The 14701-nt window shown below is 54.6% G+C and overlaps 1 protein-coding gene across 2 annotated transcripts in view; it reads right to left on the bottom strand.

Annotated features, from left to right (window-relative positions):
- The window catches only part of ASIC2 (acid sensing ion channel subunit 2), a 421610-nt gene that overhangs the window by 14484 nt on the left and 392425 nt on the right, over window positions 1-14701 (bottom strand). For both annotated transcript variants that reach the window (XR_005704114.2, XM_040087116.1), the window contains exon 3: window positions 4306-4433. Coding sequence is in view for 1 of the 2 variants with exons in the window: in XM_040087116.1 (XP_039943050.1) it covers window positions 4306-4433 (128 nt within the window). In the remaining variant the exon portion in view is untranslated. The remainder of the gene's footprint in view (window positions 1-4305; window positions 4434-14701) is intronic.

The following is a 14701-nucleotide window of genomic DNA, read 5'->3' as shown; positions in this document are numbered from 1 at the left end:
CAGGGATGGATGGGATACTGGGAAGGAATACACATTCCCTGGACACACATTCCCTGTGCTCTGGCACCCCACCCCTTGGAAAATGACACCTCCAACATGGGGAATGTTCTTAAATTCCTCCTAATTCCCAAATCCCAGTGCTTCCATCCTGACTGGGAATCAGGGTCTCCAAGCCATCAGTGCCAGCCCTGAATCCCATTTTCCTGCCTCTCTAATCCCACTCTGCAACTGCAGTCCTGCAGTTCTGCTCTCTATCCCATAAAAGCTTTGGAGGGGATGAGTCTCCAGAGCCCAATCACATAACTTTGTTCCAGCTCAGAACCCGGGGCTTCACTGAAGCCTCTGAAATTTTTATGGCCATCTTGGCAGGAATTGCCCTTTTCCAGGTGCTTTCCATCTTCCCTGATTGTCCTGTGCAGCTCTCTTGGGAAGTCTGATCCCATTCCTGACAGAAGAGGTTTGGGTGATGCTGGGATAATGCAAAAACCAGCCGGGAAAAGGGGAAGGAAAGAGGAATTTCTCTTTCTCCATGGGATCAGCCCTTAAAAATATGGATTTTAGTGTGTCTGCCCAAGCCTTGGTGCCATGGTCAGGGAAAAGGGGAATATTGCAGGGATAGTGCAGCTTCCCAAGGCCTGGAGAGGGAGATTCCAACACCAGGCTCACCCAAAAATGCCAGGAAAGGGGACAATGGAAGAGGATCCATTCAAAGCCGGGAGTGGTGAGAGCTGAAGGGCAATTCCCAATTCCAGGTCCTGGCTTCCCTTGGGATCCCTCTGGAGGTGATGGATCCTTCCCTGTGCCAGCTCCTGCCCAGATCCCATTCATGAGCACACAAACCTCACTCATCCCCTCAGGAATTGCCACGGAAATGCTCCTGGAGATCCCAGAGCATCCCTGCGGGAGGCACAGGGAGCCACGGCTGGGGTGGGACCTTGGGGTTCATCCCATGGGAAATGGGGTGAAAGGCCCAAGGCAGGAGCTCCAGGCTCCCATATCCATGGGACCCACTCCAGCTCCTTTCCCTCTGCACTCGGGCATGGGGGATCCGGGGAGGATTTTCCATCCACACCCTCCTGTTTTCAAGCCATCATCCATTGTGTGCTGGCTCCTCCTTCCCTGGGGGAGCTCAGCCCTGGCTCCCCTGAACTTCAGGGACTGCTCCAGTCTGAGATTTCACGGAATCCTGGAGTGGTTTGGGTTGAAAAGATCTTGAACCCATCCATTCCCACCCCTGCCATGGCAGGGACACCTCCCACTGTCCCAGGCTGCTCCAACCTGGCCTTGGGCACTGCCAGGGATCCAGGGGCAGCCACAGCTGCTCTGGGCACCCTGTGCCAGGCCCTGCCCACCCTGCCAGGGAACAATTCCTGATTCCCAATCTCCCATCCAGCCCTGCCCTCTGGCAGTGGAAGCCATTCCCTGTGTCCTGTCCCTCCAGCCCTTGGAAATATTCCCTCTGCTTTTTTCCTGCAGCCCTTCAGCTCCTGGAAGGTCACAGTGCGGTCACCCCGCTGTCTCCTCCAGGATGAACAATCCCACTTTTTTTTTTAACCAGGAAATGTCTCCCTTGGCCACATGTCCAGAAGCAGCCTGGCCTCTGTAACCCATCCACCACATTCCATGGACAAACCTCCTGCTGGAATTGCTTTCTCAGGAGTTTTTGTTGCTGACTCAGCATTTCCCACCCTGACACTGCCAGGTCCCTCCCAGGATGCTCCCGAGGTCACTCCTGCATTAAATCCCAAAGCAGGAAATGCATCCCAAAAGTGTCTCCTTGCAGGAACCACGGGGCTCAGCCACTGCAGCAGGAGGAGCAAAGCTGATTTAATTCCCATTTTTCCAGCCTGGGAGCTCATTGTGAAGGGAAATTTAATGAGATCCCAACCACGGAGCTGGAGCTGGCTCTGGACAGGGGGATTTTGGGAAGCACTAGATGGAAAGCCAGGATTTATTCCCCGGTCCCAAGATGTGAATCCTCACAGGTGCCGAGCAGCCGCAGCCCTGGGAAGGCAGAAAATCAGGGAGCAAAGCCCAGGGGATGCTCTGATTTCCAGAGTGGGACGGGGAAAGAAGGGAGGGATCTGAGCAGGGCCACAAGGAATGATTCCAGAGCCAGAAATGAACCTCCCACACCCCAAATTCTGTCCCACAGAGATCCACAGCTCCCACCATCCCAAATCTTCCCCACCCCGCACTTTTTATCCCCAGAAAAAGAGCTCTCAGCTCCCTGAGGCTGCTCGGAGCTGGAAGATGGGAAACCAGCTCCACTTTGTCGTTATTCCTGTTTTTTTTCCAGCTGCAGGATCATTTCTTTTATGGCCCAAGGTGAAAAACTCTGTGTTCAAGACCCCAATAACTGCCTCTGCTCCATCCCTGGGGGATTCTTCTGGAGCTGTTCCACCTTTGGCTCTGGTTTATTGAAGGAGCAGCAAAGGCAGAGAGATTTAGTTGGAAAAATCCAGACTAAATCAGGGAATGGGATAAAAGCTGCACATTGGGAAGGTGGGGGAAGCCCAGAAGGTCTCTGAGGGATAATTAATTAGAGGAAGTTATTAGTGGCTGTAATTAGGTTGAAAATGACTTTCTGGGAAGAGGGATTGGGGTGGGAGCTGAATACTGGAGATCCCTCCATCTCTTCTGGGAAAAGGCTTTGGAGCCCTCAGATGATTTTAAACCAGTCAGAAAACCCCAGGAATGAGCCTTTCCCTCTCCCAGCAGCAAAACTCCGGCAGAACCCCTGGGAAAAGGGACACCCTGGAGCTGAGAGTCCCTGAATCTGTTCTTCTGTCCTCTACATCTCCCATGTGGAAGGGGGGTTTTGGGGAGGGATGTTTTCCCCTCTCTCTCATTGGATGATGTTCTCCTGGTTGGAATTCTCATTTTTCAATGGAAATATTGGAATAGGCAGTGCTGGCAATGGGGTGGGGAAGGATTCCAGCAGCTGCAGCAAAGCCCTGGAATTTGCACCAATTTAACCCAAAGTCCTTGAGATCCTCTCTGCAGGCTCCAGCTCCCAGCCCTGCTCCCAAATCTTGTCCAGGATAGGATTTTTAAGGAAGACAAATCTTTTCAATCACTGCTGGAGCTGCCAGGTGGATCTGACTTGAGGAGCTGCTCCCAAAATCTTTGAGTTTCAGGAACCACACGATGCCCTGTCCAGCCCTTCCCATCCCTGTCCATCCCTCCATCCATCCATCAACCCATCCATCCATCCATCCATCCATCCATCCACCCATCCATCCATCCATCCATCCATCCATCCATCCACCCATCCATCCATCCATCCATCCATCCATCCATCCATCCACCCATCCATCCATCCATCCATCCATCCATCCATCCATCCATCCCTGTTCCATCCATCCATCATTCATCCATCATCCATCCATCCCTGTTCCATCCACCCATCCATCCATCCATCCACCCATCCATCCATCCATCCATCCATCATCCATCCATCCATCCATCCATCCATCCATCCATCCATCCATCCATCCCTGTTCCATCCACCCATCCATCCATCCATCCATCCATCCATCCATCCATCCATCCACCCATCCATCCATCCATCCATCCATCCATCCATCCATCCATCCATCCATCATCCATCCATCCATCCATCTTCCATCCATCCATCCATCCATCCATCCATCCATCCATCCATCCATCCATCATCCATCCATCCATCCATCCATCCATCATCCATCCACCCATCCATCCATCATCCATCCACCCATCCATCCATCCATCCATCCATCCATTCCTGCCCATCCATTCCTGCCCATCCATTCCTGCCCATCCATCCATCCAGTGTCACTGCTGGGATTCACGGAACACGATGATTCCCAGGTATCCCAGCGGAGTTTCTCATAAACCACATGGATATTCTGGTGTCACCTGTAAGATTCCTGCTGTTCTCCATCAGGAAACTCTGTCCACCTGCCTCTTTTTATATCCTTGGAATGTGCTTTTCCTGGGAAAACCCCAGTGGGTGGGACAGGGCCCAACACTCGGAGCTGCCACGGCTCAACTCCAGCCATGGAAGAGCAGAGCAGGGAAGTCCTCAGGGATGAAATCCCTCCGGGAGATGGAGCTACTGTGGGACTTTGAGGAACAGTGGGAACGCATGGGAGATAACCTGGAAAAGCTGACCTCATCCCAAGAAACTTGAAGCAAGGCATCAAAACCCTGTTAATGATGGAGCTGCATCTCAAGGGGCATCAATTATGGAGAAGGAACCTCTCCCAGGAAGCCCTGGAGGGATCCTGGGGTGGAACGGGTATTTGGGAATTTGGGACTTACCCTTTGCTCCTGGGTGGCCACAAAGGTCTGGAATCCAGGGGCCACCCCAAATCCCAGCTCCTGGACGAAGGGAGGCTCGGACTGGCTGTGGATCTGCACTTTGACTCCGGCCTCGAACGTCGTCTCCTCTGGAAGAGAAGGGGGAGGCTAAGGAGCTCAAGAACAGCTGGAATGTTCCCACCTGGATGATCGCATCCCTGGCAACTGCTGGGAGCAGACCACTCCTGGACCTCACCCCAAATCACCTCCCATGGGCACCAGGAGCATCCCTGGAACAGCGGCTCCAGCCTGCTCTGAAATTCCAAGAAAGAGAAACCAGGAGGTTTCTGCATGGGCAGAGGACATGGAGACAATGAGGGGAAACTGGGCGAGATTTTGTGGATCTCAGGAATTCAGGATTTACCTCTGCTGGCAAATGGATCTGCTGCTTTCTCCCAAGAGGATTCTCCTCACAGGACCACAGAATCCTGGGATGGTTTGGGCAGGGACACCTCCCACTGTCCCAGGCTGCTCCAACCTGGCCTTGGGCACTGCCAGGGATCCAGGGGCAGCCGCAGCTGCTCTGGGCACCCTGTGCCAGGGCTGCCCACCCTCACAGCCAGGAATTCCTTCCCAAAATCCCACCTGGACAGACCCTGCTCACCCAGGAGCTGCCAAGGCAAACCAAGCGAGACCCCACAGGTGGGGATGGGGTTAGGTTGGGATTTGTCAGGATAAGCGGGAGCATCCCAGGGCTCGGATCCCCTCCCTTCCAGCCCCTCCAAGGCGTCACCTCCCAGCTCAGCAGAGCCAAGGCCAAGAGCTGATCCACTAGTCCGGAATTCTGCAGACCCCAGGCCAGAGTCCTGGGAAAACCCCAGTCCCAAACCACACATTCCTACAGTTATTGGGAACAAACCCCAGCCAGCTCTTCCCAAATGCCTTTGGTGATGGAGAACATCCCAATCCCATCCCATCTCCACAGCCCCACAGCATCCCAGGATCTGCCCCAGAGCAGATCCCAGACCAGGCCAGGCTCAAACCCCTCCTGAGCTCCCCCCAGCCCCTCCAGCTGCAATTCCCACCCCGTTATTCCCGCTCCTGCCAATCCCACCCGCCCCCACGGCTCTGCCGGGTGTTGATCCCCTTCCAGCACTCCGGAGGAGATCCCATCTGCTTCCCTCAGTAATTCCCTGACACCTCAGATGAAAAAACTCCTATTTAGTTTAATTTGTTGGGCAACAGGAATTTTCCAAAAATATTTTCCATCCAAAAACTCCTCTGCCTATTTCTGCACCTGCCCCAGCTCAAATTCCATGGATTTCCCATGCCCAGGGGCCACGTCCCGGTCTATCCATGGGTAAATCCCTGTCCATCCATAGCAAGATCCAGCTTGCAGGGATCCAAATTAATCTTAAAAACAACAGGATTTGGAATTTTAAATGGGAAATCCTGGAATGAAAGCAGTGGTGTGCATGAAACAGGAGGGAAAGGCCTCACCATGGAAAAGACTTTGGGATTAAACTCCACAATTACAGAATTCCATCAGTGATGATAGCCAGGAAAACAAAAAAACCAGGATTTTTTTAGAGGAGCTGCCAATCCCAGGCCACTTTCCTTGTTTTTCCTGCACAAGGACGAAACCAAAACCATGGAATTGGCTTGGAAAAAACGTCCCTTCTCCTAAAAAATCCATTCCTTCCAAAATTCGTGTTTGCTGCTAGGAGAGGGAAGTTAAAAGCCCAGCTTGGTTGGAAACACCCGGATCAGAACTGCATCCTAGATATCCTGCACCTGTGCTGGGATTCGGGAGCTTTAGTGCGGATTTCCTGGAATTGTGGCCAAAGGGAGGCCCCAGCAGCACCAAAAATCTGGGTTTGGGGTGTTTCATTCCTGAAAGGATTTCCCCTGGACACAGCAAATCCCAAAGGGCCCCATGGCAACCCCTGGCACTGGAGAGGGCTCTAAATGTCCCAGGGAAAAACCCCAGCCATGATTTTATTCATATTTTCGATTTTAGGGATTTTTGACAATTTGACTTTTTTTCTCCAATTTGATTTTTCCCCCCAATTTTTTTCCAATTTTAGCATCACTTGAAATGGCTTTTTCTGGGAATTTCTCCTTAGACTCTGGGGCTGAGCCTCTGCTCTTTCCATTTTTTTATAAACACCCATCACCGTGGGGAAAAATAATCCTGGAATCCTTGGATTTGCTCAGAGAAATTAAAATCAGTCCCAATCTCTTGGGATTTGGGTTGCACCTCCCAGTTTTTAACCTTGTTTGGGATGTTGGGAACACTTCATGTGTCCCCAGCCCCACTCTCAGGGCTTGGAAATTCAGTTTATAGCCCATTCCAGGCTGGGGATAATAAAAAATTCCTTGGAAACGACATTTTTCCATACAGTAAATCCATTCCTGCACCCAGGAGAGTCTCCCAATGAATCCTGAGCCCGTTTTTTGGAATCACCTATCAATGTGGGGGAAAATAATCCTGAAATCTTTGGATTGGGTCAGATAAATTCAAATTCAATCCCAATTCCTTGGCATTTGGCACGTCCCAGTTTTAAACCTCATTTTGGGATGTGGGGAGTCCAACCACTTCCTTCATCTCCAAGCCCACTCTCAGCGCCTGGAAATTCAGGTTTTAGAGCATCCCAGGTTGGGAATAATCCAAAATTCCTTGAAAACTGCATTTTCCCACACATTAAATCCATTCCTGCACCCAGGGTGGTGTCACCCAACAAATCCCGAGCTGCTCTTTTGCCTGCAGGATTAAAGGACTTGAATTAAATCCGGGATTAATTCAGCACCTGCTCCCAGCTGGCTGCAGAGGGAAGCTTAGCTTCCTACTCCTGCTGTTGCCTTTCCATGACTTTTTTTGGGAAGAGCATCCCTGGAAAACTCTGCAGGGAGCTCCAGCAGAGCTCGGCTGGAACCGAGCTCATCCCTGAAAATTCAGGAATTAAAATCCCAAGTGCTGCCAAAAGCCAGAAGCTTCCCTCTCACCCTGCCTGATCCTGTCCTCACACATCCAATCCCTCCTGGGAATGAACAGCTGGAGCTGATCCTGGCACTGATTTATCGGGAAATGAGGATACAGCCGGAGCTGGGAGCTGCTCCTGGTGGAATTGTTATCCTCAGTGCTGAAACTGTTATTCCTCACTTCTGCAACTGTTATCCCACAGCTCTGGAATTGTTATCCTCTGGAATTGTTATCCTGAGCTCTGGAATTGTTATCCCCAGCTCTGGAGTTGTTATCCTCTGGAATTGTTATCCTGAACTCTGGTATTATTATCCCCAGCTCTGGAGTTGTTATCCTCTGGAATTGTTATCCTGACCCCTGGAATTGTTATCCCCAGCTCTGGAATTGTTATCTCCCGCTCTGGAGTTGTTATCCTCTGGAATTGTTATCCCCAGCTCTGGAGTTGTTATCCTCTGGAATTGTTATCCCCAGCCAGCAGCTCCAGGGGGATATTCCTGCTTGGAGAAAGCCAAAGCAGGTCCCACACGGCTCCATCTGGGCATTCCTCAGTTAATTCCTGTAAATCTTCTCCTGCTCTGGGCAGAGGGAACAGAGCTGGGAGAGATTTGGATTCTCCCGGATTTTCACTGTCCTTGGCCTCAGCCTCCCTTCTGTAAGATGGGAACAACATCCCAAGGAATTCCTTGGGCTGGAAGTGTCTCCAAGGGCTCTTCCCACCCACAGGTGTTCCCAAACCCCAGGAAGGGTCCAGGGGGAGCAACGGCCACATCTGGCAGGGAGCCCAGATGTGCATCCCTGGAGGACACTCTGGGACCAGGATTCCCGGTATTCCTCGGGAAGGAAGGACCTGGAGCAGGGGCCAGACATGCCCCGGGAATGTTGTGAGATGCTGAGTTCATCTCGAGGTTTTCCAGCATCCTTTGCTTGGTATCACCATGGAAACGATGAGCCAGGGCTCCCCCACCTTCCCAGGGATCCCCAACCTTTCCAGGGATCCCCAACCTTCCCAGGGATCCCCAACCTTCCAGGGATCTCCAACCTTTCCAGAGACTCCCAACCTTCCAGGGATTCGCTCTTCCCAGGGCTCCCCTGCTTCCCAGGAACCACAGGAATTGCCAGCACTGGGATCGAGCAGCCCGAGCTGCCCCTTGTGTGCTCCCTGTTCCCACCAACCTCGAGATTCCCGATATCCTCCCACTCCTCATTATTCCGGGAAGCGCGGGACTTGGGTTTGTGTCCTCAGGTCACCCCCAGCCCCTGCTGAGCAGGGGATCCCTGGATGTTCCCTGTGCTCCCAGGGCGTCTCCTGCCCCTCCATGTCCAGGCAGGAATCTTGACCAAACTCCCAACGCTCACATTTTTTCCCAGACAAAGCTTTATAGATTAAAACAAAAAGATCCAATTGCCATGGAAACGTGGCTCCAAGGAAGCGGGAGCTGCAATCCCACCCTGGGAGAACGTGGAGTTCTGAAGGCACCAGTTCCACCAGTCTGGCTGCCCCAAGCGTGCTCTGATTTCCAGAACTGGGCTCGGAGTTCCCTGGAAGCTGCCTGGGAACAGGGAGGTGAAGCTGGAATCTGAGGTTAGATTCCAGATGAGGCCACGAAGCTTTTCCAGGGAAAACCACTCCAGATTTGTCCTGGGGGTGTTTTTGCTGTGGGCTGAGCTCCGGGAGCAATCAGGGATAAAAAATTTCCTCCTGGATAGAAGGGAGATGTCTGCCACATCCACCTGGGAAAAGGGGCTGTTCCCACTGGGACACAGCAGGAATGACGCCCTGGGGGCGGTGCGGGGTCTGGGGGAGCCCAGCCCGGCTGGATCCAAGGGAATAAGTTTATCCTTGAGAAAAGGAGGCTCGGGGGGTCCTTGTGACTCCACAGCTCCCGGACAGGATGAGGCAGCTCGGAGGATGGGGATTTCTCCTAGGAAAAAGGGACAGGATGAGAGGAAATGGCCTCAGGCTGTGTCAGGAGAGGCCCAGGTTGGATTTAGGGAAATTTCTCTCGTGGAAAGGGTGGTCAGGCCCTGGCATGGGCTGCCCAGGGAGGTTTGGAGTGATCCCAGTTGTCGTTTCCGTTTGCTTCAGGGAGAAGGGAATGGCAGGAATGGGCGAGAGAAGGAAAAACGGCTTTGCCAGCAAAAGAGGGAGACTGATGGAATTTGGGATGGAGCAAAGGCTGGGAAAGAAGCAAAGGGGTCTCTGCAGGAATGAGGGCACGGAGCCAGTGCTTCCCTCCAGCACCTCTGCATCTCCAGCCTGGAAGTGTCCCAGGCCCGGCTGGACAGGGCTTGGAAAGCCTGGGATAGAGGAGGTGTCCCTGCCCGATGGATGGACTTTAAAGCCCCTCCCAACCCAAAGCTTTCCATGGTTCTGGGATTCCTACGGCATCAACTGGGATAAATACCCAGGACCAACCCCAGCTCCCACCTACCCTGGGCTGGGACCCAAAGCTTCCCTAGAGAAATTCCTGATTTATCTCCCACTTTCCGTTCGTTTGGGTGCCCTCCACCCCATCCCCGGGTCACGGAGAGGGAAGGGGCAGGAGCTGGGACTCCAGAGCTGCTCCAGCTCCTCCCCAGCCTGGAGAGGAGGCTTTCCCCTGCTCCCTCCTTCCCCAGCTCCCTCCCTTCCCGAGGAGCAGGAGGTGTTGTACAACCCCACGGAGCCGCTGTGCTATTTTTAGGGAACATATTGCATTTGCATCCCAAATCTGGGGCCAGATGGCTCCATGGATATTATTAAAAAGCTCCTTACATAATCCAGGAGCAGGAGAAAGCACCAGGATTCCAGCCCAGTGCTGGGAAAGGTTTTGCTGGATGAGCAGGAGCCAGGAATTCAATATTCCAGCTCCTTGCTGGTGTCCCATTAAGTTTAATTTTTAATCATTAAAAAGAGGGAACAAATGTCTGGGAAGCTGCTCTCCTGGGGGTCATCCCAGGACAGGCAGGGATGATCCTGGGACGCTGCTTCCATAATTTCTCTGTGCTGGGGAAGGAATAAAAATCCCCTTCCCACCTCAGCATCCCTTGGGAATCACGTGTGGCAGTGAAGGGTGACCACGGCAGGAACAAGAGCCAGAAGATCCAGAGCTCCATGGATATTATTAAAAAGCTCCTTACATAATCCAGGAGCAGGAGAAAGAGCCAGGATTCCAGCCCAGTGCTGGGAAAGGTTTTGCTGGATGAGCGGGAGCCAGGAATTCAATATTCCAGCTCCTTGCTCCTCCCTGTTAAACTAGATTTTTAATCACTAAAACGAGGGAACAAGTGTCCCATATCCCGCTCTCCTGGCAGGATCATCCCAGGACAGGCAGGGATGATCCCGGGATGCTGCTTCCATGATTTCTCCGTGCTGGGGAAGGAATAAAAATCCCCTTCCCACCTCAGCATCCCTTGGGAATCACGTGCGGCAGTGAAGGGGCAGGAGGGAGCAGAGCCAAGATGCTCGTAGCCATCCTGGTAACTCCGGCATCCCTGGGAGCTGCTGGCAGGAGCGGGGAGTGGGGAAGGAGCAGAGATTCCCTGGAGGGAGGGAGGGAGGGATGCTCCCGGCATCCAGAGCCGGGGGTGTCTCCCATCTGCCAGCCTTGTTCAGCTGCTGCCCCCAGGGACTGGGATGATCCCAAATAAACCAAAATAAGGGAAAACAGCTCTGAAAGGCACAGAACCAGACCCCACTCATCCCTTCCCTTCCAGGAGCCTCGCTGCTTCCCCTGAAAGAAACATCCTGAAAAATTAACAGGGAAAAGCTGCTGCTGATTCCGGCTGGTGGAGGAGGCAGAGGGAAGCAGGATTCCCAGGGATGAGGAGGGGTCCTGGCAGAGCTGCTGCCCCTTTGGGATGGATGGATGATGGATGGAACAGGGATGGATGGATGGATGGATGGATGGATGGATGGATGGATGGATGGGTGGATGATGGTGGGTGGATGGATGATGGTGGGTGGATGGGACTGGGATGTCGAAAGGTTCAGACACTTTTTGGTATGGATGAAAGGGAGACCACGGAATCATGGAATGGTCTGGGTGGGAAGGGACCTTCACTTCCATTTCCACCCTAACCATGGGCAGGGACACCTCCCACTGTCCCAGGCTGCTCCAGCCTGGCCTTGGGCACTGCCAGGGATCCAGGGGCAGCCACAGCTGCTCTGGGCACCCTGTGCCAGGCCCTGCCCACCCTCACAGGGAACGATTCCTGATTCCCAATCTCCCATCCAGCCCTGCCCTGGGCACTGGAAGCCATTCCCTGTGTCCTGTCCCTCCATCCCTTGTCCCCAGCCCCTCTCCAGCTCTCCTGGAGCCTCTTCAGGCCCTGGAAGGGCTCTGAGCTCTCCCTGGAGCTTCTCCTCTCCAGGAAAGGATTTTCCCTCCCTGTATCCCAAAGCACTGCAGCACCTCGCTCCCTCTGTCCCCCAGTGTCCCCCCAGCCCTGTCTCCTCATGCCCACCCCGCCCATGGAGGATTTTATGGATAAATAAACGGGAATATAAAAACATGTGCAGTGAGTTTCGGTGCCACCCCCAGGGCATTCCCAGCTCCAGGGACAGCAGGAGGGGCAGGATTTCCCAACCAACCTGGGAAAACTCCAGGCAGCTCAGGCTGCTGGAATTGAGCTGAGGAGAGGGAAAAAGGACCAAAACATCCATCAGTGCCAGCCTGATGAGAATTTGGGAGGGGGACGGTGGGGCTGGCACTGGAAGGTTTTCAAGGAATGGGGAGAAGACAGCAGGAGGTGAAATGCAGCAATGGGATAAGAATGAGGCAGAGCTGAATCCGGATGGATTTTCCAAAAGAGACAAACAAGGGAATTCCTCATCTTCTGGCCACCTCAGAGCTGCCCATCAATCCCGACGGCCATGGACCCATCCACCCCATCCCTTGACTTATTTAGATGGAAAATCCCTTTTTAAGGAGTTACGGAGGGTGGGGCGGCTCCAGTCCGGATTTCATCCCATTCCTCTCCCAAATCCACCTTCCCAGGGGCCAACACCCCACAGGAGGGGACTCCAGGAGCCCTGGCAGTGGAGATGCCACCCCCAGCTCTGGTCACAGCGGGGACAGGGATGGATGGGGACCGGGAAAGGAGCACCCCAGGAGCGGCTGGGATGGGAAGAGGAGCAGGAAAGGCGGGACTTGAGAGGAGTCCAGCACAGCTTGGGTTGTGTCTGGCGAGGGGAAAGCTCCAGATCCTCTCTATAAATATTCCCAGGCAAACACCAGACGGGAGCAGAACATTTCCACCGGCAGGAGAAACAGTGGGGAAAACAAAGGATCCAGACTGGAGCAAGGTTATCCCAGGATACCGACCCCAACTCCCTCATCTGGGGACACTCTGGCCAGGTGCCAGCGCCAGCTGAGGGGACAGTGTGCAGTGAAGAGGGGCTTCGACATCTTCCCCTCAGAATCAGGTCTGACACCCCTTGGAATGTGCACTGTGAGCTGCTGCAGCCTGGAATTACAGGGAGTGTCCATGACCTGCAGGACTTGGAGGAAAAGGTTGGGAAAATGATGGCGAGAAGCCCTCAGGGGAACACTCTGGGGGCTGGAGGAGCAAACTGGGGGATCCTCTGCTCCCCACCGGGACAGACTGGGACTGGATCGAGACTTTGGGCTTGGGGAGGTGTTGGATGTGGGCAGAATGGGGGGAACGGGATCCTTCCCTGGAAGTGACAGTTCCAAGAGAGCTGAAGGTGCCCTGGGTGGATCCAAGGTGAGCAGATCCCAAGGAAGAGCGGAGCTGGCTCAGAGCCCTTCTCCAAGGATGAATTCCATGAAGAGGAAACAGCCCCCGGCTGTGCCAGGGGAGGCTTAGCTTGGATATTGGGGAGATTCCCTCACGGAAAGGCTTGTCCAGTGGTGGAGTCCCTGTTCCTGCAGGGATTTAAATCCATGTGGATGTGGCACCTGGGGACAGGAGCCAGCGGTGGCCTTGGCAGCGCCGGGGGATGCTGGACTCGTCTCAGAGGGCTTTTCCAACCTGAACAATTCCATAACCCTGGATTCCAGGCCATCACAAAGACCAGGAATTCTGCCTCTGCTGCCTGGCACTTTTTGGGATGGTTAACATGAATTTCCTCTCTCCCATCCCCCCTCAAGATACCCCCATTCTCCTTCCCTCACCCCGAGCTTCCATGGACGAAAAAGAGACTTCTCCATCCACAAACCCCTTCCCTTCCCACTGCTAAATATCCGAGCAGCTCCTCGTGTGGGATCCTGTCACTCGGCCAAACCCCGCAGACGGCTCTTCCCTCTTCTCCTGGAATAGCAGCCGTGGAAAAGCAAAACCCCAGCACAAATATTCCAGCGGCTCCACCCCACACAGGCACGGCCTCTCCTTCCCCGAGGGTTTCCCTGGACGTGGCGGAATCTCAAACCCATCCCAGCCAGCCCCGTTCCTGCCCGGGGGCTGGTGACCCCCGGCTGCTGCCACACGGCTCAGGAGTGTCCCCAGCGCCAGCTCAGGACTGTCCCCAGCCCTGGCTCAGGAGTGTCCCCAGCCCCAGCTCAGGAGTGTCCCCAGCCCTGTCCCAGCTCAGGAGTGTCCCCAGCCCCAGCTCAGGATTGTCCCCAGCCCCAGCTCAGGATTGTCCCCAACCCCAGCTCAGGAGTGTCCCCAGCCCCAGCTCAGGATTGTCCCCAGCCTGTCCCAGCTCAGGAGTGTCCCCAGTTGTGTCCCAGCTCAGGATTGTCCCCAGCCCCAGCTCAGGATTGTCCCCAGCCCTGTCCCCAGCTCAGGAGTGTCCCCAGCCCTGTCCCCAGCTCAGGAGTGTCCCCAGTTGTGTCCCAGCTCAGGAGTGTCCCCAACCCCAGCTCAGGATTGTCCCCAACCCCAGCTCAGGAGTGTCCCCAGCCTGTCTCAGCTCAGGAGTGTCCCCAGCCCTGTCCCCAGCTCAGGAGTGTCCCCAGTTGTGTCCCAGCTCAGGAGTGTCCCCAACCCCAGCTCAGGATTGTCCCCAACCCCAGCTCAGGAGTGTCCCCAGCCTGTCTCAGCTCAGGAGTGTCCCCAGCCTTGTTCCCAGCTCAGGATTGTCCCCAGCCCCAGCTCAGGATTGTCCCCAGCCCCAGCTCAGGAGTGTCCCCAGCCTGTCCCCAGCTCAGGATTGTCCCCAGCCTGTCCCCAGCTCAGGATTGTCCCCAGCCTTGTTCCCAGCTCAGGATTGTCCCCAGCCCTGTCCCCAGCCCTGTCCCCAGCTCAGGATTGTCCCCAGCCCTGTCCCAGCTCAGGATTGTCCCCAGCCTGTCCCAGCCAGGACGTGGCACATCCTGCTGGGCCAGAAGAGGAGGGAGGGTCGGGAACGTGGCCTGGAGGGCACAGGGGAGGGGCCCAGGAGCAGCACAGGTCACTCCTGTCACTGTCCCCACAGCCCCTCTGAGGCTGTCCCCAGCTGTCCCTAAAGCACAGGGAGGATGAGCTTCCCTCGCTCCCTGGTGGGAC

The sequence above is a fragment of the Hirundo rustica genome, chromosome 27, assembly GCF_015227805.2.
Source record: "Hirundo rustica isolate bHirRus1 chromosome 27, bHirRus1.pri.v3, whole genome shotgun sequence".
NCBI classification, from domain to species: Eukaryota; Metazoa; Chordata; class Aves; order Passeriformes; family Hirundinidae; genus Hirundo; species Hirundo rustica.
Note: the sequence above shows the minus strand (reverse complement) of the source record. Positions and strands in the feature narration are given on the sequence as shown.